Source organism: Uloborus diversus, chromosome 4, assembly GCF_026930045.1.
Source record: "Uloborus diversus isolate 005 chromosome 4, Udiv.v.3.1, whole genome shotgun sequence".
Classification (NCBI taxonomy): Eukaryota; Metazoa; Arthropoda; class Arachnida; order Araneae; family Uloboridae; genus Uloborus; species Uloborus diversus.
This window is the reverse complement of record NC_072734.1, coordinates 41,836,084-41,858,960: the sequence shown is the minus strand read 5'-3', so window position 1 is coordinate 41,858,960 and position 22,877 is coordinate 41,836,084. Positions and strand designations below refer to the sequence as shown.

Sequence of the window (22,877 nt, the reverse complement as noted above, 5' to 3'; positions counted from 1 at the left end):
GGGGGGAAATGTTCTTTACCTTTCTAAATTGATAACATTTGTCTTAAACGTAACAATAATAAATCAATAGCTATAAAAAGGGAATAATTAATGTTTTTGGTAAAACGTTTTTGAAATAAGATAAATAAAGGACGAAATAGTTTCATAATTAATCTCAAGTCCGTATGAGAAAAAAAAAAAGTAACTAACAACTTGGGTTATGAAAATTTTGCCATCTTTTCTCACTTCATTATTTTTTCAATTAAGTTCATAATAGTGGATAGCTTGTTCAAGATTTTTTGGGAACGCATTTTCTGACTCTTTTTTCCCCTACTCGTCGTCTACCGTGCTTTGCATTTAATTTTCATTAATCTTAATTGTTGTTGAAAATGTGTTTTTTTTTTTTTTTTTTTTTTGTATTCACTTTAATTCTCGAATGCGCTTCTTTTTTTTTTTTTTTTGTAATGACAAAGACAAAAGAAATTTCATAGAATAGTGGACATGTTTCGATGTAATATGCAAGTTGTTTTTCTAGCCCGTTTTGTCGGCGAAAACTATTGCTTCATATTTTTAAGTCGATAATTTTCCTTACTTAATTTATTTCTAATTTATTTTTAAAAAATGTCAGCAAGAATATTTTCGAAAGCTGATCAATATTATTCGATAATCCGGTGAAAATATTCGATTAAGCGGGGATCTTTAACAATGCGTCTATGGGGAAATATTCGATTCCGGGAGGTTTTATTCGAAAAGCGGGGTATTCGTTTATCCGTTTCCCGATTAAGTGGAGCTGACAGCATTTAGAGATTAATTTCACCCCATTGAAAGTATTTATTGACGATAAAAAAGTACGTGTTTAATATTCCTAAGTGTTCTGTCGATGTGAAAAGTTTTAATTCAAATCGGCATGCCACACTAGGTCAATGTTACTTGTCAGCTTATTTCGTCTTTCATAGAATCCCTCATTTCGGGGGCAGGGAGCCTCTAACTGCGCCCTTGTGTGTATGGGCCCCTTTAGTTACAATAAAAGAAATTGGTGAGGAAGATAACGCTGCCCACGACATTTCCTTTCTCTGACATAGGCAGGATTCTGCTTCGGGTGGGCCCAAATGTTTACATTAAAAGCACTACCAGATTATCCATTTTTCATTTAATATGTTAAGCTATGCCATGAACATTTAAACTTTTACCAAATCATCAATAAATTGAGAAATTAAAGCAAACGTCAATTAATCAATTTCTTTAAATTTCATTCTTATTTTTTTTCTTTTTAATATTTTCCAATTTAAAGGTGGGGGCAGCTGCTCTTCCTTGCTCCCTCCCCCCTCTTGGCATGCCCGTGGTAAAAATGCAGTTCGATTTAAAATTATGTTTTTTATTCTAAGTAATTTAAAATATGTCACATATGGTTGGATCCGGTAAAACATTTCGTTTAAAACTTCTTTTATCTTCTCGGTGCATTTACCAAATGGCATTGGCATTGTTTTTGCTAAATGTATTTTTGAGCTGTTAAGAGGACTCATCCGACAGAAATTTTCTAGCTTTCGGGAAGAGAGAGAGAGAGAGCTGCAGTGTTTTTCTACCCTCTCTGACAGGTTTTGGGGAAATTCTTCCCCCTCTAAACAACTGTCTATGCTCAAAATTTATTGGCAGTGGGCAGCATAACTTTCTTTATGTACTGCAACTCGAAATTTTGTTAATCATTATGTTCGTTGTTTGTTTTCTAAATTTGATTTATTAAAATGCTCTCACAGTCTACTTTTATGCAAGAAGGATATGCAGTAAGTTCATAAACATTTTGTTTTCGCGCAAAATGCAACATTAACATTATCATTCTGAAAATCAAAAGCAGACACAGGGTTGATAAACTAAATTACAGATCACTCTCCCTCTCCCCCCCCCCCCTTATCGATACGGCAATGAAATTATCAGGAAACGTATTATTCGGACTTAAATCATGCTGATTTCATAATTCATTGAAGAATAAAAATAAATATTCAGAATAAATTTTAGAATTAGCAAAGCATTCGAAAACAAAAATTTAATTTGTTTCAAACAAAAATTTTGCAATTTTTTTTTTTTAATTTATTCGTAGTACAGCGGATTTATCTATGTTTTTAAAAGTATAATAGTTTTGAATAAATTTCAGGTTTTCTTTTCAGATTTTTTGTTTATGCTAAATGTTTCACAAAGAACTCTAATGAATCGAAACATTGTAAAAGTAAAACCATAAGAACAGTGATTAATGAGGACTATAAAATAGCCCCTTTTTCGATTTGTAAACTTCAACAAAACGCCTGTAAATAACGTTTGAGCAAAAAAAGTCAATAAGATATGGGGTGCGTCCTTCCTTCCGGGAACATGATAATTCCAAAAGGGGGCATGAGCAAAAAAAAAAAAAAAAAAAAGCTTGAAAATTGTTAAATTTTCTGAAGGAAAAGTAAAACAACATATATTCTGACGTAATGAGATGTCAAACACATATTCACATTTATACTGAAATAATCTTCCTATTAACCAACAAATAGTCTAAAAATGCGTTCCTAACAAAATATTTCAGGGAATGCCCGACAAGCGACAACTCTCCTATTACTCTCCTACTCAAACAAAAAAATCTAATACTATCTTCAAATTTCATTTACGAATGCAATATTTGTATTTCATTGTGTTCGGTACGAAGACTGGTAAAAAAGTAGTCATCTTGACACTGCAACCTTTCGTTCATAAGGAAAAAAGTACAATTGAGGACCTAAATGGCTACTGAAAATACTTCACGAGTCCTCAAACAAATTAAGAGTTAAAAGGTTTAATTTGGATAATGGATCCTGATCCAGACCAGGATCTAGAATATTAGTAGGAGAAATCTTCCTTTTTTTTTCTTTCAATTTTTTATTCTTCGTGCTTGAAACACTTACAACTTTCTTCAAACCCTTTGAATCATTACATATTTTGAAAGAAAAAAAAAAAAGAAAAAACACGTCATGCTTCAGTTAATAAAGTTTGGGAAATTTTTATTTTCGTAAGTCGATTCCCCCCTCTATAATGCATGACTCATTCGCCCCTCCCAACAGGATCGTCTGGATCCGCCACTGAGATCATGCGCTATGTATTGAATCGCCCATTTGAATGCTATATAGCGGCCCCCAATGACAAGACTACCCAAATTACCCCCTGTCAATTTCAGGGGAAAAGACTGCACTTGTACCCCGTGTGCCCCCCGATAATCCAGCTAATTTAGTAGAGAAATTTTATAGTTGCTTTTCAGTTTCTCCTACCCTCTGAAACAGCGGACCTATCTAGACAATCAAAAAATTTTCATTTTTTAGTGAGAATCCAAGCCAATCAGGGGTGCCCCCCCCCCCCACTACTAAAAAAAAATCTCGACTCTCTGTCCTTTTTTTGTAGCTCATGTTTTTTTCTGTTTATTTATTTACTAGTGGTACCCGCACGGCTTTGCCCGTAATAGAAAAATTAAAAGGTCTTTTGGTTCGCCTATGTATTTACAAATAATGTATGGTGAATTTTCTCGCCAATTGGCTTGTACCCATGTTACGGTTCCACGTTATGATAATTTCGCATCTCACTAATTGGCTTGTGCCCATGTTACGGTTCCACGTTATGATAATTTCGTAATTTACTCGCCCATCTTATGATATTTTTGTTCTTGAAATTCGATCAGAAAAAGAACAAAAACGAATTTTCAAAAAATCGGTTCGAGGTGCACACCCCCATGCTACAAACTAACTTGGTGCCAAATTTTATGAAAATCGGCCGAACGGTCTAGGCGCTATGCGCGTCACAGAGATCCAGACATCCTACAGATATCCTGACATCCTCCGGACAGAGACTTTCAGCTTTATTATTAGTAAAGATTTATTTATTTGAATATTTTTATTTACTTACTTATTTATTTTTAATTATTATTATAATTATTACTTTTTATTCGAAAAGTGCCAATGACATACCCCATAAACCCGCACACACACGCAAACTAAAAAGTTAAATGAAATAAAATGTAAACAATAAAATAAAATAAATTTAAAAAATAAAATAGAGTAATAAATAAATAAAAAATAATTAAAAAATCCCCCCCCCCACCCCGAATGCCAATTACAATTTATATGACTAAAATACGCAGTTGAAATGATCTATATTCGGATTAGCTCCCAAAGAAAAAATTTATACTTTAAAAGTCAGGTCACTAGAGCCAAATTATCAATAAATTGAGAAATTAAAACAAATGTCAATTATCAATTTTTTGAAATTTCATGCTTTATTTTAAAATATGTTTTCCCAATTAAAAGGGGCGGCTGCCCTCCTTTGCCGCCTTCTAGATACGTCCATAGTAATACTGCAATTCGATTTAAAATATGTTTTTTATTTTACGTAATTAAAAAATGTGTAACAGGGTTGGGTCCGATAAAACATTTCCTTAAAAGCACTATTTAAAACTTATTATGAACATTATTTGGAGGGACATTCTTTCATTGAGGTACCTTAGAAGCTGAACTTTAAAGTATCCACCAATATTTCCTTTCATCTTCAATTTTATCAATTATTTGCTATTCAAAGCGAAAGCAAAACCGCTTTTTAGCACGCAAACATATGCAATCGTGCGGTTTGTTGGCAACGCTAAAAGCTCCATCTATCGGCTCAAACTGAACTATATTTCTGGACCCCTTTCAGCTTCGGAAATCGGTCGAAAATGACAGGCTCCTCAAACAGAGAAGCGTTGTATCCTCGTAGGCTACAGTTCTACGAACTAACTGGGAGTGTATAGAGTCCCTATAATGTGGAGAGATAGAAAGCTCCGCCCCTTTTCCCACAGCGACGGCGGCAAAGCCACAGTGTAAAAAGTCGAAATGTGAACATAAATTTTTAAAATATGGCAACACCCAATGAATGGTATTTAATTTTCTGAGTCACAGTGGGTGTTTTTATTTTTTGAAATAATAAACATTGAATTGAAGACTATCTAGTCTGCGGTAATGCATTATATTATCGATTAAAATGAGTTCTGGATCACGATGGGGTAACAGAAGAAAAGAAGAGGTTGATCTTTCTCAGCTCCTGTCAGAACTCGATGAGGTGTTTATGCAACTATATAAACTTTTGAAATTAAAAATTATATGGGAAATACATGCCAAAAATTCACGTTACACTTAAAAAGTTTATCACTCCCTCAGTTAGTTTAGTTTTCTCGCTTGATTTAATGTCTCAAAATCACAAAAAGTTCATTGCTTAATCAGAATCAAGAGCTGCATTTTATTATTTCAGAAATTCAGCTTAGCAGCATAGAGAACTTTAGGCTTTGTACTGCTTGTATTCATTCAATATAATTAAATTCGCATGTCTTTATTCACTTTCAAAGCGAGTCACTTCGCTTTGGTGTTAAGAGTTTTGGTTTCATGATGTGACCGCCTTCTTTCCAATATGTATGAAGGTTTTCGTTTATGTATTTTTTCTCGCCACGAAGTAATTCTATTTTAGGTGTTTATTCCGTAGAATTTGAAGTTGTCATTTCAGAAACAGTTTGTAATTTATTAAAATCAAATTTGCAAGTTTGCCACAAAAGAGACAAAAAATCATCCAAATTCGTTTTATAAAATATTTTTGGCTGAAAGTTCTTAAAATGAATAAACGGCGATACAATTTTTTTTTTTTGAAAGTTAATTCTAGCTGATCAATGTATTTTATGTTCACAATTTCTCTACACTTTGTTTATAATGTTAATATTGTTAAACAAATCTGTGAAATTTAATTATTCGGGAAAACACTGCTTCTTTCAGCACATTATAGTTTTCGCTGCTGTATGATTGGCCCTTAAAATGCCTAATAAAATAGGCATTCTCAATTGACAATGCTAGATTTTCCCCTTTTGTTTTGAGATGTTTCTTTGCTTTTGCAGCTACTACTATGCAGCTGTTAGACAAGTGGGAAGTGTGATTATTGTATTGCCTTTAGCATTGAAAAATAAGGTTAACACAACCACTAATGATGCAATATACAGACAGCTCGGTTATGACATCCAGTCTTGTCCTTGTTATTAGCTCATCAGTCTAGAATGGTCAGAAAACTGAGCTGTAGGCAGATGTCTTCTCAATTGTCGCTGAGCTTATTCCAGACTAATGAATCAAAAAACAAGAACAAAACGGCAGTCTCTGGATGTCATAGCAGAGTTACCAGTAATTTCTTGTATTTGTGCCTGATCCATAGTTTAAGGGCGGTAACTTACTGCTTAAAACATTAATGCTCTACAATATCATTGTTTCATTAGTTAATTATGCTTTCTTGACATAATAATATTGTTTTGATAGTCGTTTTTTTTCAACCATTATCATTTTACTCTCAATGAAAATCTCTAGACTTCTAACAATTCTTAGAAAACATTTCTTAAGAAATGTGTTTGACGCCTTACTACTTTTCCGGTAAGGTTCCATCTATCTATTTTAACATTAATAGTGGTAACATACATTGTTGGGCTTCAATATTATGCTGTTTGTATCATCAAAATTTATTGTACACTTTTATCAGTTTTTGAGAAAATACTGCATGTTGCTCTTCTCAGCAAACTAGCTAATATAGGAATAGGAGGAAAAACCTTACTTTGGGTTCGGAATTGGCTGACTGGAAGGAAACAAAGAGTAGTTCTGAGAGGAAATCATTCTAAATGGAGTGATGTTTTAAGCGAGGTTCCTCAGGGATCAGTTTTAGGGCCTCTTCTGTTTATTATTTTTATGAATGACATTGATGAAAATATTTTTGGAAACATAAATTGTTTTGCTGATGATGTAAAAGTTATTGGGATTAAAGGGTTGTTGGGAATGAGGAACAAGTAAAACAGCTTCAAGAGGATTTAGATCATATTACTAAGTGGGCGGATAAGTGGGGTATGGCAGTTAATGTAGGAAAATGTTAAGTGCTACACTTAGGTCATGGAAATAAGCGTACAAGTTATTATTTACAGGGTTCGGTCAATCGTCAAGCAGAAAACGATATTGATCTGGCTATCTTAATAAATCAGCATTTCAAGTTTAGCCAACAGTGCAGCATTGCAAGTAACAAAGCCAACAGAATGCTTGGGTTTATCAATAGATCTATTTCAAACAAATCTAAGAAAGTTCTTCTGCTGTTATATAGGAGTTTAGTAGCATCCCATTTGGAGTATGCTGTTCAGTTTTGGTCTCCTTATCTTAGGAAAGATATTTATGTATTGGAAAGGGTTTAAAGAAGGGTTACTAGACTAGTAAGAGGACTTTCAAATTTAGACTATGATAACAGAGTTAATAGGCTTCATATGTGTAGCCTGGAGCCAGGTCAAAAATCTGGGAGTAGGGGTTGTACCCATTTGGCGTCCATTTAATTGTTTCAAATGCATGTTCCAATATGCAGAGAGAGATTATTCAGCTTCTGGTTTAGCAGGGTATAGTCATATTAAAGGATAATATTCAATCAGAAATAGGGGTGTCGAAGGGCTACCTTCTGGAAATTTTTCTAAATTGAAGATATAAAAACGCAGTTTTAGACTATATTTTAAGTTGGGGAGGAAGGGGAGAGGGGGGTCCAGGAAAGCCTCTCCCGATAATTTTTCTAAATTTATGTTTCCAAAACAGAATTGTACACTATAATTGATTATGTTCAGAAGAGTCTGGGGAGGGGGGGTCCGGAATTTTACAAGATTGTTATTTAAAAAACCCAGTTTTAGACGATCTATGGTGATTTTAAGGAAGGAAGAGACTTGGGGGTCATTCCTCGATATTTTTTTAAAATTAAACTTCAAGCATGCAATTGTGAATTATTTCTGATTGTAACAAGTAATGGAGGGGGGGGGAGCAGGGGGGAAAATATGAAAATTGTAATTTGAAAAATAGTTTAAGATGATCTATGGTGATTTTTAGGCAAGAAAGATGTGGGGGCCATCCCTCCAAAATTTTTTGAAATTGAAGCTTTAAAAACGCGGTTGTAGGTAGTTTTGTTAAAATATGCACTGCTAGTTTCTTCAAATCAGATACAAATACAAAAGTGACAACCAGCAACAGGCTCTGGGCCCAGCTAGACTGGTCATAGTCAATTTACAATCCCCAGTGAAGATCAATGGCCCTCTTAAAACTATCTACTCCCTTGCTCATTACCACCTATTCAGGTAAGCTGTTCCAAGGTTCCACTACCCTGCTAAAATAATAATTTTTCCTAATATCAATGTTAGCCTGAGATTTAAATAACTTAAAACAACCTTGTCCTGTTTTCAGTGCTAAACTTTAGCCTCGTAACATCTTTCATTTTAATAAATTTAAACAACTGAATCATGTCCTCTCGGTCTCTTCTTTGCTCAAGACTGTACCCTTTTAGCCTTCTAAGCCTGGAATCATAGTCTAAATGAGAAAGTCCATTTATTAGCCTTGTAGCCCGCCTTTGAACCCTTTCCAATACATTAATATCTTTCTTGAGATAAGAAGACCAAAACTGAACTGCATATTCCAAATGAGGTGACATGAACACTTAAATTTTACGAAATAATATTTTATGAGCATATAATGTTAAAACTTTTGTTTCTGGTTTCTGTTTCATATTTAAATGAGTAAGTAATTGTAAAACTAATGTATAATGTGAATAAGATTTAGCACAAATTGAAAAGCAACACAATTTAAATTTAACATCCAAGTGCACCTCTTGCATCAAAATTACTTTGAATGTGATAATATTAGTTGTATTTAGATACTATACTAAAACTTTCCTTCAAAGTATAAAAATATATGTGTTTGTGTACCAAGTGTTGAATAATTAAATTTGTTCACTGATTTTTGAAAAAGCTATGTTTTTCTCTTATTTATTAAATGCCCGAGAGAAATACCAATATAGGTAAATGAGAAGTGGAAAAATGATTTTTTTTTTATTATATGAAGTAAAGTTACTTATTAAAGAAAAAATTCCTTTAAGCCAAAATAAAATGTATCCTTAAAACAGTATTGCCAAAATGTATAGTTTAGTTGCCCAAATATGGAGTCAAAATGTTTGGATTTTTTATAGTTCAATGACATTTTCTATACTTTCTGATTTCTGTAAATGTTTATAAACTACATAATAGTTTTTAAACAATCACAGACAGTGTATAACAGAATTATTGGCTCTCCTCTGATATGCCCCCCTCTTGGCGAGATTTTAATTTTTCGCTCGATACGAAAATCGCCAATAAGGCGATAACTTGGCAACCCTGGTTTTGCAACTTGAACGCTGGAAAGTAGTTTCTCGAAGTCTGTCTTTTTGCACGTGTCTGTGTGGTAGGAGGTAGGTGCTCATATGTTCCGCTCTTAGGGAGATTTTAAGTTGAATACTCTAAAATAAAGTTTCAATTCAAACTTTATTTTAGAGTATTCTTTTTCTTGTTGTTTTTTAATGTTAATTTAGTTGAATTTTCTATTTTAATTATGAGTTCGGTTTGTGATGTTGTCCAAATGTATCAATTGAAATTTTTGAATGAATCTTCTTTTTCTTTTTCGTCAGGTCGTCCAACGTTTGGACGTACCGGAGTCCTAAATAGATTTTTTATATTTAAACTAATTGAAAATAAAGAGGTTTTTTTAGAATTTTTAAGGGAAATTGGTTTACTTAAGAATGAAATGTTATGTTCTAGATGTAATTCTGTTATGAAAATTAAAAAAAACTAAAAAATGTTCAGATGGGTTAATTTTTTTTTGTAGAAAGGTTATTGGGGGTGTTGTTTGTGGAAAAGAAGCAACGATCAGGAGTGGGTCATGGTTTAGTTCTAGCAAGTTGAAAATAGAGGAGATTTTTTTGATAACATATGAGATTTTAATTGGGACCAAAACTGCTGATATTGAAAGTCAATATTTTTTTTCATCACAAACTTTAGCCGATTGGCGAAATTATATTAATGAAGAAATATTAAATTACATTGAATTAAAATCCGAACAAATAGGGGGGTGGGGGTGGGAAAGTTATTGAAGTTGATGAATCTAAATTTGGGAAAAGAAAATATAATCGGGGACATGCAGTTGAGGGACAATGGGTTTTTGGGGGGGTTGAACGGGGTTCGGGGAAAACTTTTTTGGTTGCTGTTGGGGATAGGGGTAGGGAAACTCTATTTTTGGCAATTAAGCAGTGGATACTACCAGGCACGACGGTGCACTCCGATTGTTGGAGGGCATATGATACATTGGGGGAGGAGGGGTATGAGCATTTAACAGTCAACCATAAACTTAATTTTGTAGATCCAGAAACTAAATGTCACACTAACACAATTGAATCCACATGGAGACACGTTAAAAGTACTCTACCAACATATAATAGATTAGGGGATTTTAAATTTTATTTAGCTTATTATTTATACAAAAAAAAATTGTGAATACAAAAATGAGGATATGTTTGTAAAGTTTTTGGAAATAATTCGCGAAATTAATTGGGTGGAGTACAAAATACAAGTAAAATAAGGTTGTTTTTTTTGGAATTTTTTTTGTCAAAACAAACATAATTTAAATATTTTTGTAAAGTAATGATAATAAAAAATGGGATAATTTCCCTAAGAGCGGAACATATGTGCACTGCCTCACGTGAGGAAGTAAAAGAAAAGTAAAAAAGATAAGTGAACATATTTTGAATTATTGTGTTTTTAGTGTGTTTCTGGTAGTTTGTATTTTGGTCTGGTTGGCATTTTTGTAGCACAAAAATGGCGTTAATTTCACATAAAATCTGTGACTTTATTGTATACTGAACGGAGGAGATCTGTGACTTATATCCGACTGTGATGTATATTAAAAGTCGGAGGGATAACGGACCGAGCGGCAGCGAGGTCCTGGCGAGCCCGAGGTCTCATAGTACTTTCGTAATGAGACCGAGGCAGGGGTCTCATTACGAAAGTACTATGAGACCGAGGGCTCGTATCCCGGAAAAACAACGGAAAAAAATTAATGCATTAATTTCATTAAATAATTAATGACATAATTTGAATTTTTCCTGTTGGCGCTAAAAAAGCATCGCTAAGAACGATGTATGACATATGACGTCATACATAGTTTTCTTGGCGACGCTTTTTTGGCGCCAACAGGAAAAAGTCGCCAAGAGGGGGGTATATCAGATTTGTTCCGAATTATTTTTCTGATCAAATAAAGAAACCTAAAATTTTGAAAGATAATTCATTTAAAAGCATTAATTTTCTTTATTTTTTCTAGGAGTAAATAATATTGATTTAGAGACCTGTATATGCATGTAGGTTTTCATTAAAAAAATTATCGTTGATTTCAATCAGATAATAAATACAATTAAATTGTTTTAATGTGTTTTGATCAGAGAATGTACATTATCTTATTACTAATATACTCAGTAATAATTTTATCGTTATTTTTCTTTCATAAACTCAAACCTCACAGGAGCTAGAGCCGCTTCCGTCGATAAATATGATGGTTTTGCAAGTGTATCTCATTTGAATTTTCTTCTGAGAAGAGTGTCCTTAAATGATGTTGCACCTTGTTTCATCATATTGACCCCCCCCCCCCCCTGGTTTTCACATTTTATTTTACCCACATCCCCTCCTCTTATCTGTTGACCGGTTATCTCCTCCCTTCTTCTTGTCACAAGCTGTCAGTTTCACAAACCACCCTGTCCATTTCAGAGCATGCATCATTTGAGTGGTCCCTAATTAGTGTAAATCTTAACCGTGCAATACGCTTTTTTGATTTTTCTAACCCAGAGCTTAAAATATGAAATAACAATGTCAGATAGCACAATTGCAGATTAGTGCAGACATGTGTTTTGACGTTACAAGGAACACCTTTTTCAATGCAAAAGAAATGAGCTTATGGATGAGCATTCTCTTTATATTATAAATTATTGTGCATTTTAGAGTTGCTTTCATATTGTATTAACAGTTTTTAAAATATTTGTTTTTTTCCTGATTAGCTTTTTTCTGATGAGCCTTTTGATCCTGAAGATTACGTTGAAAGACTGTCTTGGAGAATAGGAGGAATTCAAAGTGATAATGATGGATTTGATCCAGCTGCTTTGCATAAAGCATTTGAGCAGGCCATCCAGCATCTCCATTTGGGTTACGATACAAAACAGCGGCAGTGTGGATGCTTAGAAATGATATGCCGAGAAGAAGAGAAAGCGCATTGGGAAAAAATTAAAGAACTTATTGAAAAAAATAAAGTAAATATCTGAAAAGATTTTTCACAGTATTTTTTCTACTTTTTTGAGCAATCACAATTGCTAATTGTTTTCACTTAACCGTCCTTGGCGTCCGGTTCCTTTTTCAACCCCACTGTCCTCAGCAGGCGCAGCTCCTCCGGTCCTGAGCAATCCACTTCTCCTGGTCGGTGGCATCCATGTCTTACACACACGCAAGCTCATACACATACACACTCATACACCCCCATACACAGTCTCTCACACCCTCACGCCTTTACACACATGCACACCAAGGTGCATTCACACAGGTCTATGCACACACACACAAGCTTATACACATATGCATACACAACTCTATACACGTAACAGCTCAAAAAGAGGGGCAGGCTTGGAGGTACAGTAGCCGTTTCTAGAAACAAAAATTCCAATGAGTAGGGTCCTGTCACAGCTCGTGATTGCGAAAAGATAATTTGAATTTAAAATTTCAGAATTCAAATTAATTTTAATCTAAACTATATTCAAGCTACATTTGCACTACAAAAATCTATTCTTTTTTTTTATCTTTATTTTTTTTCTCTGGGAACTCATGTTTACATTGATTTTACTCTAATTAAAGTAAGTTTTATCCTAATTAATAAATAATAATAATAGCAAAAAGATCTTTTAGATTACAGCTTATATAGCTGTTTAAAAGTCATGCAGAAACTCATATTCAAGTCAGCATTACATAAACAATTTTCTACATAACTACAAATTATAGAACAAGTAAGAAATCAAAAAAAAAAAATTCATTTTATTAGGCTCTCCGTGCTCAAGACACACCCTGATGCATAATTGTATATTTTTGATTTCCAAAGTGGCTAATGCTATGTCACTTTTCAAGAAAGTAAAAATCCAAGGCAGTTTAGTGTATATCTATGTCTAGTTTCAGTGGTTCGTAAAAAAAAATTGAAACTCTCATCAAAATTAGGATTGTGATTTTTTTTGTTGAGATTAATGGTTTTTTGATTGGTTTACAGTATGTTTTAGGAGATATTGATCTCATGCTATCATTTTAATTCACTTATAGGATTACCATGGTTTTATATAACAAAAAGTATGGAGATGCCATTTACATTGACATAAGGTACCACATGCTGTTCTTATCAATTTTTCTTTAATGTTGGCTAGATATTAGCTGGCTGACTGAGAGGAAACAAATAGTAGTTTTTAAGGACTAATCATTCTTAGTGGTTTATTGCTTCAAGTGGTGTTCCACAAGGAGCTATTTTTGAGCCATTGTTGTTTAGTATCTATATATATAATTCTCTTACGTGCCGGCAAATGAAGGGGTGAATTTCTAAACCTCTGTTGGCAACACTTCGCCGATAAATCATGTAAACAAACTTCTACGTTGTTTTGAAATCTTGAATCACAGAATACTCAACGAACTTTTTTTTTTTTTGAGATGAGTTTGAGTCGGGCTGTGGCCCATTTCAACCTTAATCAGCAAAGAAAAGCTCAAAGAAGGCAGGAAACCGTTCTTGAATCCAATTTAAGACGAGCCTTTTCCAGAGTTGTATTCTCTGATTCGCTGCCGATAATTTTTAGCGGCTGGGGAATTTTCAGTCAGCAGTTCCTTCAACAGATCAGGTGCGTCACACAATGCCGGTAACCGCACCTTTCCGTCATGGCAACATTTAGTATATTTATTTGCAGTATTACGCTCTTTCTGCCAATAAAGAGCACCACAAAATTCGCATTCTTCACACATTGCTCCACAATCATGTTCATCGGCAATGTTGTTTTGAACGCGTAGGCGCTTTGAGCGTCGTCTATTCTCTGCTTCAGTACGACAGTTCAGTTCAAAATGAATAACCGAGAAAGAATTTACTTTATTCCTTTTATTCTCAGCTGAAAGGTTTCGCCAAATTTGTTTAGGGTTATAGTAGTTTTAGTATTGTGCAAGCAAAGTAGCCTTGGCGAGTTTTCGCGTTTTTAGTTAAACCATTTTTTGTTCGTGACGTGGCAAGTATTCAGAATAACAACAAGAAGGACAAACGTTTGAGAAAATATGTTTGGTGCTCTCTGAGCCTGTTTTTAGTCATGGCCAGCTCTATGTGGCATTATCAAGAACAAGATCTTTTGAAGCAGTGTCAGTTGTGGCTCCCAAACGGGACATTTTTAATTGTGTATATGAGGAAGTTTTCTCAGATTAGAATATATAAGAGTGTAAATATGTAAATATATATAAGAGTGTAAATAATGTAAATACATCCCTCGGCGGAGCCTGTAACCCCTAGAGGGCGCGTCCCCAGGTGGCGGATAGGGGAATGCCTTCATTGGTTTTCCAATGGGTGGTAGAAGGGAAATAAAATACCTTCCGCGGACCAACAGGTAGAAGTGCAATCTCTCCAAAGCAATGACAGACACTTTTGTATCTATAATGGTAAAGTTGTGCACATTGCCAAGGCAGTCATCTTACATACAGCAAAGTTAAACTGTCGAAAATCTGGCTAAAGCAGACAAATTAACATTATGAACGTAATTTTCATATTGGTTAAATGGATGGTGACCTAAATGCAATTACCAACTTTAATTTTTACGGAAAATTTTAGCTAGGCTAATGTATTGGCATACAGCGAGCGAGCGAAGCGAGCATGGATCGCGAAGCGATCCACAGGGAACTGCGTAAGCAGTTCCGGGGGTTGGCGAGCGATAGCGAGCAGGGGGCGATAGCCCCCTAGTATTTATTAATGATGTTAGTGAAATATTTTCTGGAAACATCAATATTTGCTGATAATGTAAAAATTATGGGAAGCATAACAGTAATAAAGGCGATAGACTGTTTATATTTATCATTGGATCTATTGTGCATGATTCTAAGAATATTCTGCCATTATGCAGAAGTTCGGTAAGACCTGATTTGGAGTATGCTGTTGGGTCATTCCATAGTGACGAACAAAACATTCATAGACTGTTTTGTTGCATGTCATGTTTTTAAAACATCTAATAATTATTTATTTGTGGTTTTGTGGAATTTTGTGAATGAATAAAACTTATATGTAATATTCATGCAATAAAATACAGTATAAATCACATAAATTCGTTTTTGAAACCAAATTACTATAGTGTGATGAACATAACATATTTGCAACCTGAAATCTCAATTTCTCTAAAGTTTTGGTAGATATTATTGTAAAAACAGTGCAATGCGTTATTTTCATTCCTTAACTTTCTTTTTCATGCAGAATAATTCTCGGTTTTCTTATAATGTAACAGAAATGACTATTTCTTCAAAATATGACCTGGTGACGAACGTAATATTAAAGAGCATAACTCTGAAGTTACGTTCATCACGGTGATGACTCGTGTAGTTTTTTCGATCGTTGCGTGTATAAATATTAATTAATAAGTAAGCACTGATACTTTGTCTTAAAAGTAACACTTATATCAACGAATTTTCAACATATATAAAATAAATGAAATGTTTTGAAGTGAAACTTTTTGTGCTAGAGCTTTGCTTTTCTAATCCCCATAATTTTTGTATGACAGAAGTGATGTAGTTGCTTTTCAATTGTTTTTAGAAAAAATGAAAAACAATATCGTTTAAATTTAATTTTTTAATAAAATTAACAATTTAACTTAAAGGCTTAAGTAAGCATATATTTGGATTGTAGTCAATTTAAACGTTTCAAATAATGTAGGTTTTCGAGGATTTCTTTGATTCAAGTTCAAGAGCGTAATCCACATTGCTAAGGTTTAGCTTTGAATTTAGTTTGTTAACTTTTATTATCAAAATTAACTTTATTATTATTATTATTTTTTATTGTTTTTGGAAACAGCTAAAAGGCGGTTTTCGAGTAATTTTTAGTTTTCTCACTGTTTATAATCTATTTTCTTCATTAAAATATACAATCATGTTGTGAATATGCTTAAGTCAGACACAGAAAGAACAAGAGCTTTGCGTGAGAGAAAACGTACAGGTGAAATGTCAGTTTAGAATACATATAATAAAGAAGAAAATATAAAAGTTTTTCTTCTGTCTTGGGTTTTTACAACACACTTTTTTTTTTATCACACACAAGCGGAACTTTTTTTTTTTTGCCAGAAAGCTATCAAGAAATGTAATCTTCTTTACAAAAACAATATCCATTGAAGGATTGTTTTTTCAAGAAAGCTTCTTCCAGGAACTTTTTGACTTTCATTTCTGCCACAGTAATTCCATCATTATTATTTAGCAAGATAACAAATAAAAGCCTATTGTTTTCTAGGACTGCATGGAAGAGCGTGCTTTTTGAATCTTTCCCTAAACTTAGCATGTTGAGAAAAGCAAAGTTGCATTGGTTTACAACTCTATACAAAGCTAGCTAACTAGCTTCTCTACAATTGATGCTCATCTCCTGACTTCTCCTTTTTGAATCCTCAGTCTTTTTGATTTTTTTAAAAATATGTCTGTGTGTGTGTGTGTTTTTTTGCCGTAATATTGGCGTACGCTCTGCTGCTCTTTTCTTCTCATTTTCTTTTTGTTTACCTACCATTCTTACTCTGCTTTAACTCTCTCTCTCTCTCTTTTTTTTAGTTGCTGATTTTTCCATAAAATGCTACCCAAGAAAATGCCACAAATATGTGTTGAAAATCAATTTAATTGTTGCAAAAATTACAAAGTATTATACAGTAACATTAAAAAAACAACTGTTTCAAAATATACGTTTCATTCTCTTTTTTTATTGAACTAAACGTTCGAAAGATGCAGTGTTTGTTTCAAGCGATTACGTGCGTCACAATCAATATGTTACGTTTGTGACGCAGATAACTAATTGTGTAAATAATCGGATGAAAATTCAACATTTTAAATGCATTCTAGGAAGCTCTTGGGAAGAGAATATAGCAAAATTTTTCTTTTTATAGTCCTATAAAAAGTGTGGAAGGGAAAATACGACGTTTTGTGACGAACGTAACAGGCGGTTTAACACAGAATTCAAATAAGCCTAAATGAGAAAAAAATTAAAATTCAGTGAAAGAAATGAAACATACTGAAATCTCAAAATGTAAGCAATAAGTGAAAAAAAAATATTTACATTGAATGTATGTTTCAAAAATTACAGGTCGCGTTTCTTAAGTGCTTTTAAGTTAAAATTTACATGTTGTTGTTGAAGATCTTCAAGCAGTAATTATTCTATGCATGGCATTCATCTTGAAAAGCCTTTTATGAGATTTGAAAATTAAGAATGTTATCTCGAAAATTATGTATAACACATTAATATTGATTGAGTTTGAAATTTTGGCCTGCAGGTTGATATTTTCGTGGAATGACCATGTTTTTGATGTTTTTAACTTAACAAATTTTTGTTGATGTTTTTATCTTAAGATAAGAAAACATTATCTTAGCAAATTATTTGTTACAAAAAACATAATTTCCAGATCTTGGCAATAAGATAAAGTTTTTGAATAATATCTGCTGCTTCAAAAAGCTGGAAATAACACGATTCAAAAATGAACATATGAAGCCATTAAAAAAAAGAAAAACAATAGCTTATTTCTTAGGAGATAAGGTAAAAAATATTGCTTTATTAGAAATGATTCAAAGGTATACTAGGTAAATGAATTAGCAGTTTTAGATTATGGTTCCAAACTCAAAAGGCTTAATATGTATAGCCTTTACTGGGGCTAAAATTTTACATAGAAAGCAGGGCCTGATTTTTTTTTTTTTTTTATTCTATTCAAATTTTAGGCTGCCCTTGAAATTTTAAAAAATATTAGGCTGTTCAGAGTAATTTTCCAGAAGCAGTTTTTATTTACAATGAGGTGAATAGTTTTGAGATAGCTCTTTATTTGAATTAAGAATTGAAAAATACCAATTTTGTATTTAAAAAATCAACTATGGTAAAATACCTATTTAACTGTAGGTAAACGCAAAATATATTAAAAATTTCTTTCAGGCAGCTTATGAAACTTTTCATGAACTTGATGAAAGGATCGACTTTGTTGCAACTAAAGTTGTCCATCTTGGTGATCAGTTAGAAAGTGTTAATACTCCACGAGCTCGTGCAGTAGAAGCCCAAAAGCTGATGAATCATTTTGCTGAACTTCTTAGCCCTGAACCTGAGACAGGTGGTGTGCTGAATGACCCTGACAAGGTATATTTTATGATTTTTTATTGTTTTTTAGCATAAATAAAATGCTAAAAAACAATGTACAATTGCACATTGTTTTTTAGCATTTTATTTAACAATGCACAAAATTAATAAGCTTAAAAAATAATGCACAAGAAATAAGTTGAGCTTATGTCACTCAGGTATATAGTAGGGCTTAACTGATGGCATTTTTTGGCCCATGGGCCGATGCCAATTGTTGGACGATTGTTCTTCTCCAAATAGACGATGGCCAATGACGCAAAAAAACAAAAAAAAAATCAAACAGAAATATATTGCTAAGATTGTCAGAGATTTGAAGGATCATTTATTCATTTCACTTTACTTCCTTTCTAGGAAGAAGGAGTTGTGATCACAAAAAAAAAAAAAAAAAAAAAAAAAAAAAACAGATTTCGACCTAAATTTCTATTTTACGATCACCCAATTTAAAGTTCGCAAGTTTTTTTGGAAACATCTGTACATGCATATATACCTAAGAACATATAGATGACCGAAATCTTCATTTTAGACACCTCCTCAATTAATTATCGCAAGTCTCTTGTGATGTCTTTATGCGCGTAAACTTGTGTCACTCAAAAACGTTATGAAGTAGTAAGTTGAAAACTCATAAGTATTTAGTATGGCCTAAAAGTTCGAGGACAAGCTATATAAAACTTTATTTTGTAGTAAGTTACCGCCCTAAGCCAGGGCTAAGGCAGAAATACTTAAAATACACCACCAGCTCAGTTATTCCATCCGAGGACTGCAGTTTCGTGCTTTTTAGCACTCATCAGCCCGGAATAGGGATCACATTCTGATTCCTATTCCAGGCTGACGTGATTCCTATTCCGGGCTGATGAGTGCTAAAAAGCACGAAACTGCAGTCCTCGGATGGAATAACTGAGCTGGTGGTGTATTTTAAGAATTTCTGCCTTAGCCCTGGCTTAGGGCGGTAACTTACTACAAAATACCATGCCTTGCCATCAATCTTTGAGTTGAACCGCACCATTGCTGCAGTCACTCATCTGGTGTGCTAATTCTTCATTAGCTACCAATTTGTTTGACTCTCTTGGATTTTGGCCACCAGCTCATGTGATTCCTATTCCGGGCTGATGAGTGCTAAAAAGCACGAAACTGCAGTCCTCGGATGGAATAACTGAGCTGGTGGTGTATTTTAAGCATATAAAACCTTACCCTGAATGGTTCATATTACCAAAGCATATCTATCTTTTATCTACAAAATAGTCACCTTGAGCGACTATCCACTTCTGCCAACTTTCGTATAGCTTTTAGAAGCCCTCCTGGAAACCATTTTTCGCTACCTCCTGTAAGGCCTCTTGCGCTGCTGCTTTAACTTCATCGTGGTGAAGAAGAGGACTTCTATGTTGAGGATGCACTCTTCGATTGGTCAATACTCTGATATGACAAACAAATAACATTGTTGGACTTAGCTCTGTGTAACTTTTACCTATTCCCAGCAAAAAAACATTTGCAGGGACGCCGCTTTCTTTCATCAGATGAAAATGAAGCTGCATCACAGGAAGTTGCGAAAAATGGCTTTCAGGAATGTTTTCAAAAGCTATACGAACATTGGCTGACGTACATAGAAGCTCAAGGTGACGCTTTGAAGGTGGATGTGCTTCGATAATGTGAACTATTCTGGGTAAGGTTTAATATAGCTTATCCCCCAACTTTTGGATCATACTACCTGCAATCTGTATAAGGTGTAGTTATGCTTCTTCTTTTTTGACTGCTGTATGATGAAAGAGAGAAAAATAGCACCCCCCCCCCCAAAAAAAAGAAAGAAAAAAAAGAAGGAAGAAAAACAAAGATACTGTTTAATAACCAATTAATTATTTTTTTAAAAATTGAACATATAACTAAGATTTCAGTAATAATGTATGGATTTAGGTACACTATACATAGTTTAAAAATACTAAATTATGTTGTTTAATCATTCAAAAAAATTTAAGAATTAAAAAAAAAATTATGAAGCCGTCAACAAATTGCATAAGGAAAGTGGAAAGATTGCACACAGACATTTTTTAGTCATTAAATTAAACAATAAAGGGGTAACAGATAAATTTCAATATTAAATCATCATAATAGGAATATTTTTATACTTATTTAAAATTTATGAATAGAAATGTTTGCATTTTTCATTAATGCTATAACAGTGAAATAACTTTTTTGCTGGGAAAAGAAATAGCTATGAAAAGAGCGAGGTTCTTAAAACGCAGCTACAATAAACAAACTCGATATTTATACCAAGTTAATAATAACTTAATACATATACTATTTGATCTGATGTTTCCACATATAATATTGAACAATTTGATTGTTTAATCTTTTATGAAGCGTGATGAATATAAACAAGTTCAAATAACCTTTTTCAATTTAACAAGTTTTTTGAAATTAAAAAAAAAATGCATAATAAAGAATCCTTGAAACTTTTCTATAACATATTGTTAAAAATATGATGAAAACAAAAATAACTTTTATTCGTGGATTTTATAAAAATACATAGAAAGTTACTACTATAGGAAAAAATCAATCGCTATAAATGATGCAAAAAAGATGGCACATTACAAAATATAGGTGAAAAAAGTATGAGAAATGCAACACAAAATGACATTTCTTGAGCAAAATAAATAATTGCTAAACAAGAAATGATTGAAATGGCAAGAGGGGAGGGGGTGGGGTCACCCTATAATTTTGGAGTAACTTGCAACATTAAACTTCAGCCTCATTTTTTCAATGCAGAACAGCAACCTCCAATGCCTCGGAAGAGTTTTTGAATTTTCTTCAGCACTTCTGAAATAAAAATTCAAAAGTCTCTTTGATTTCCGAATTATGTCACCATCCAAAACATCTTTAATCAATTTCTTACGTTAATGCTCTAAATTCTTCCTAAACAGTAGATAAAGCTTGAAAAAAAATCTCTAATTTTATGAATGGTGTTAGTTTTGAACAACTCGGAGGTACAACTAGAGTTTAATTTCAGAATAAGGGGGAGGAGGGCGGGAACGCAAGTGTTCTTGGAAGTAAAAAAAATAGTCGTAAAAAATGGAGTTCAAAATAATCATAATCATTGAGCAGAAAAACCCTTATAAAACTTGCACCCCAGTTTGTTTTGACGTGCAGTGACGGATTTAAAATGTTGCAAATGTTGTAATTGCACGAGAGGCCCCATAACCATAGGGGTCCCGTAGGAGTTACAAAAATGCTTTTGATAAATGTTTTACGAGTTCCGTATTAGAGAAAGAGGGCCCCAAAATGTATTTCGGTGGACCCCAAACTTGTAACTCCGACAAAGCGATACAGAAAAACTGCATTTCTGTGATTCATATTACAAATATCAAAAAATTAAAAATTACTGTCGGTTCAACGGGAATCCAACAAAATGTCACAAAAACCGGTTTTACCATCTCATATTTGTTTCCAAGTTGGTCCCCAATTTGGCAATAAATCACCAGATGATCATCATACTAAGATGCTATATTAGTTTTGCATTGAAATAAGTAATTAATAACCACAAAAAAAAGTAAATAGGCCTTTTAAAACACCCGATTGAAAACAAAAATAAGTTCACAACTGGAATGTACACAGGCCCCACATACGAAATTTTAACCTTCTACAGCTTACCATTTTTGAGTTATGACTTATGAGAGATACATACATACATCCAGCCGCAAAAAAAAAAAAAAAAAAAAAAAAAAAAAAAAAAAAATGAAAAATGCAATAATTAACTTGTTTGTACTTGAATACAGTATTAAAAATTCTTTCAGGGGTGACTAAAATAGAAATTCATACTGAAATCTAAGTAAAAAATTTTATATGAAAACAATAACTCCCTTTGCTTTGTATTAAAAAGTAAAAAGCAAAGGTCCTTTTTTTCGAAAACATCGGCCAATTCCATCAGATTTTGGATGTTTTTTAAGGCCGATTGGCCGATGTTTCCTGCAAAATAGCGTCGTCCACCTATGCCGACGGCTAAATTGTTAAACCATTGGAGCCGATGCATCGGGCGAGTCCTGGTATATAGAAAACTACTGCTCTGATACTGCAAGCCATTTTCACAAGGTATTGACCAAAAAAAAAAGTTTGAAATTCAGCCTTGGGACGTAATCATAGGCACTCCGAATGCAAATTTTTGGGAAAACAGAAATTCTCACTTTGCCGAATGGAACTCCAAATTTTGCGAAATAGAACAACAAATTTGCCAAATGATGATAATGTTACGGAGTCGTCAGAACACATTTTCCGAATACGGAATGTTTTTGTCATGATGACCTCCCATGGTGACCCCCAAACCTGACCCTAAATTTTATATCAATCTTAACTATTCTAAACCTGTTACTCTTATGTTATGCCAGGCAACATCTTTTAATATTAAAATCCAACTGAAAAACATAAAATAATGTCCTTTGCTCCTCTTGATCTGCCCTTATAGCAAAATTATCCGAATTTTACTCATTTTGAGGTTTGTTGTTTTGCAAGGGAGGAAATAGAAAAGCATAAAATAAATCATAATATCATAACTGAAAGTTTTCTGACCAGATTGAAATATTTCATGTAATTATTTAATAATTTTGCTCTATTTCTGCCACTGCAATATTTCTTTATTTTACAACAGAATAAAAT

The 22,877-nt window shown here is 33.4% G+C and overlaps 1 protein-coding gene across 1 annotated transcript in view; it reads left to right on the top strand.

Moving 5' to 3' along the window:
* The first annotated feature begins 4,882 nt into the window (after window positions 1-4,882).
* The window catches only part of LOC129219739 (exocyst complex component 5-like), a 64,020-nt gene continuing 46,025 nt past the window's right edge, over window positions 4,883-22,877 (top strand). The window contains exons 1-3 of the mRNA XM_054854028.1: window positions 4,883-5,067; window positions 11,893-12,141; window positions 18,042-18,239. Coding sequence (XP_054710003.1) covers window positions 4,990-5,067; window positions 11,893-12,141; window positions 18,042-18,239 — 525 coding nt within the window. The 5' untranslated portion in view covers window positions 4,883-4,989. The remainder of the gene's footprint in view (window positions 5,068-11,892; window positions 12,142-18,041; window positions 18,240-22,877) is intronic.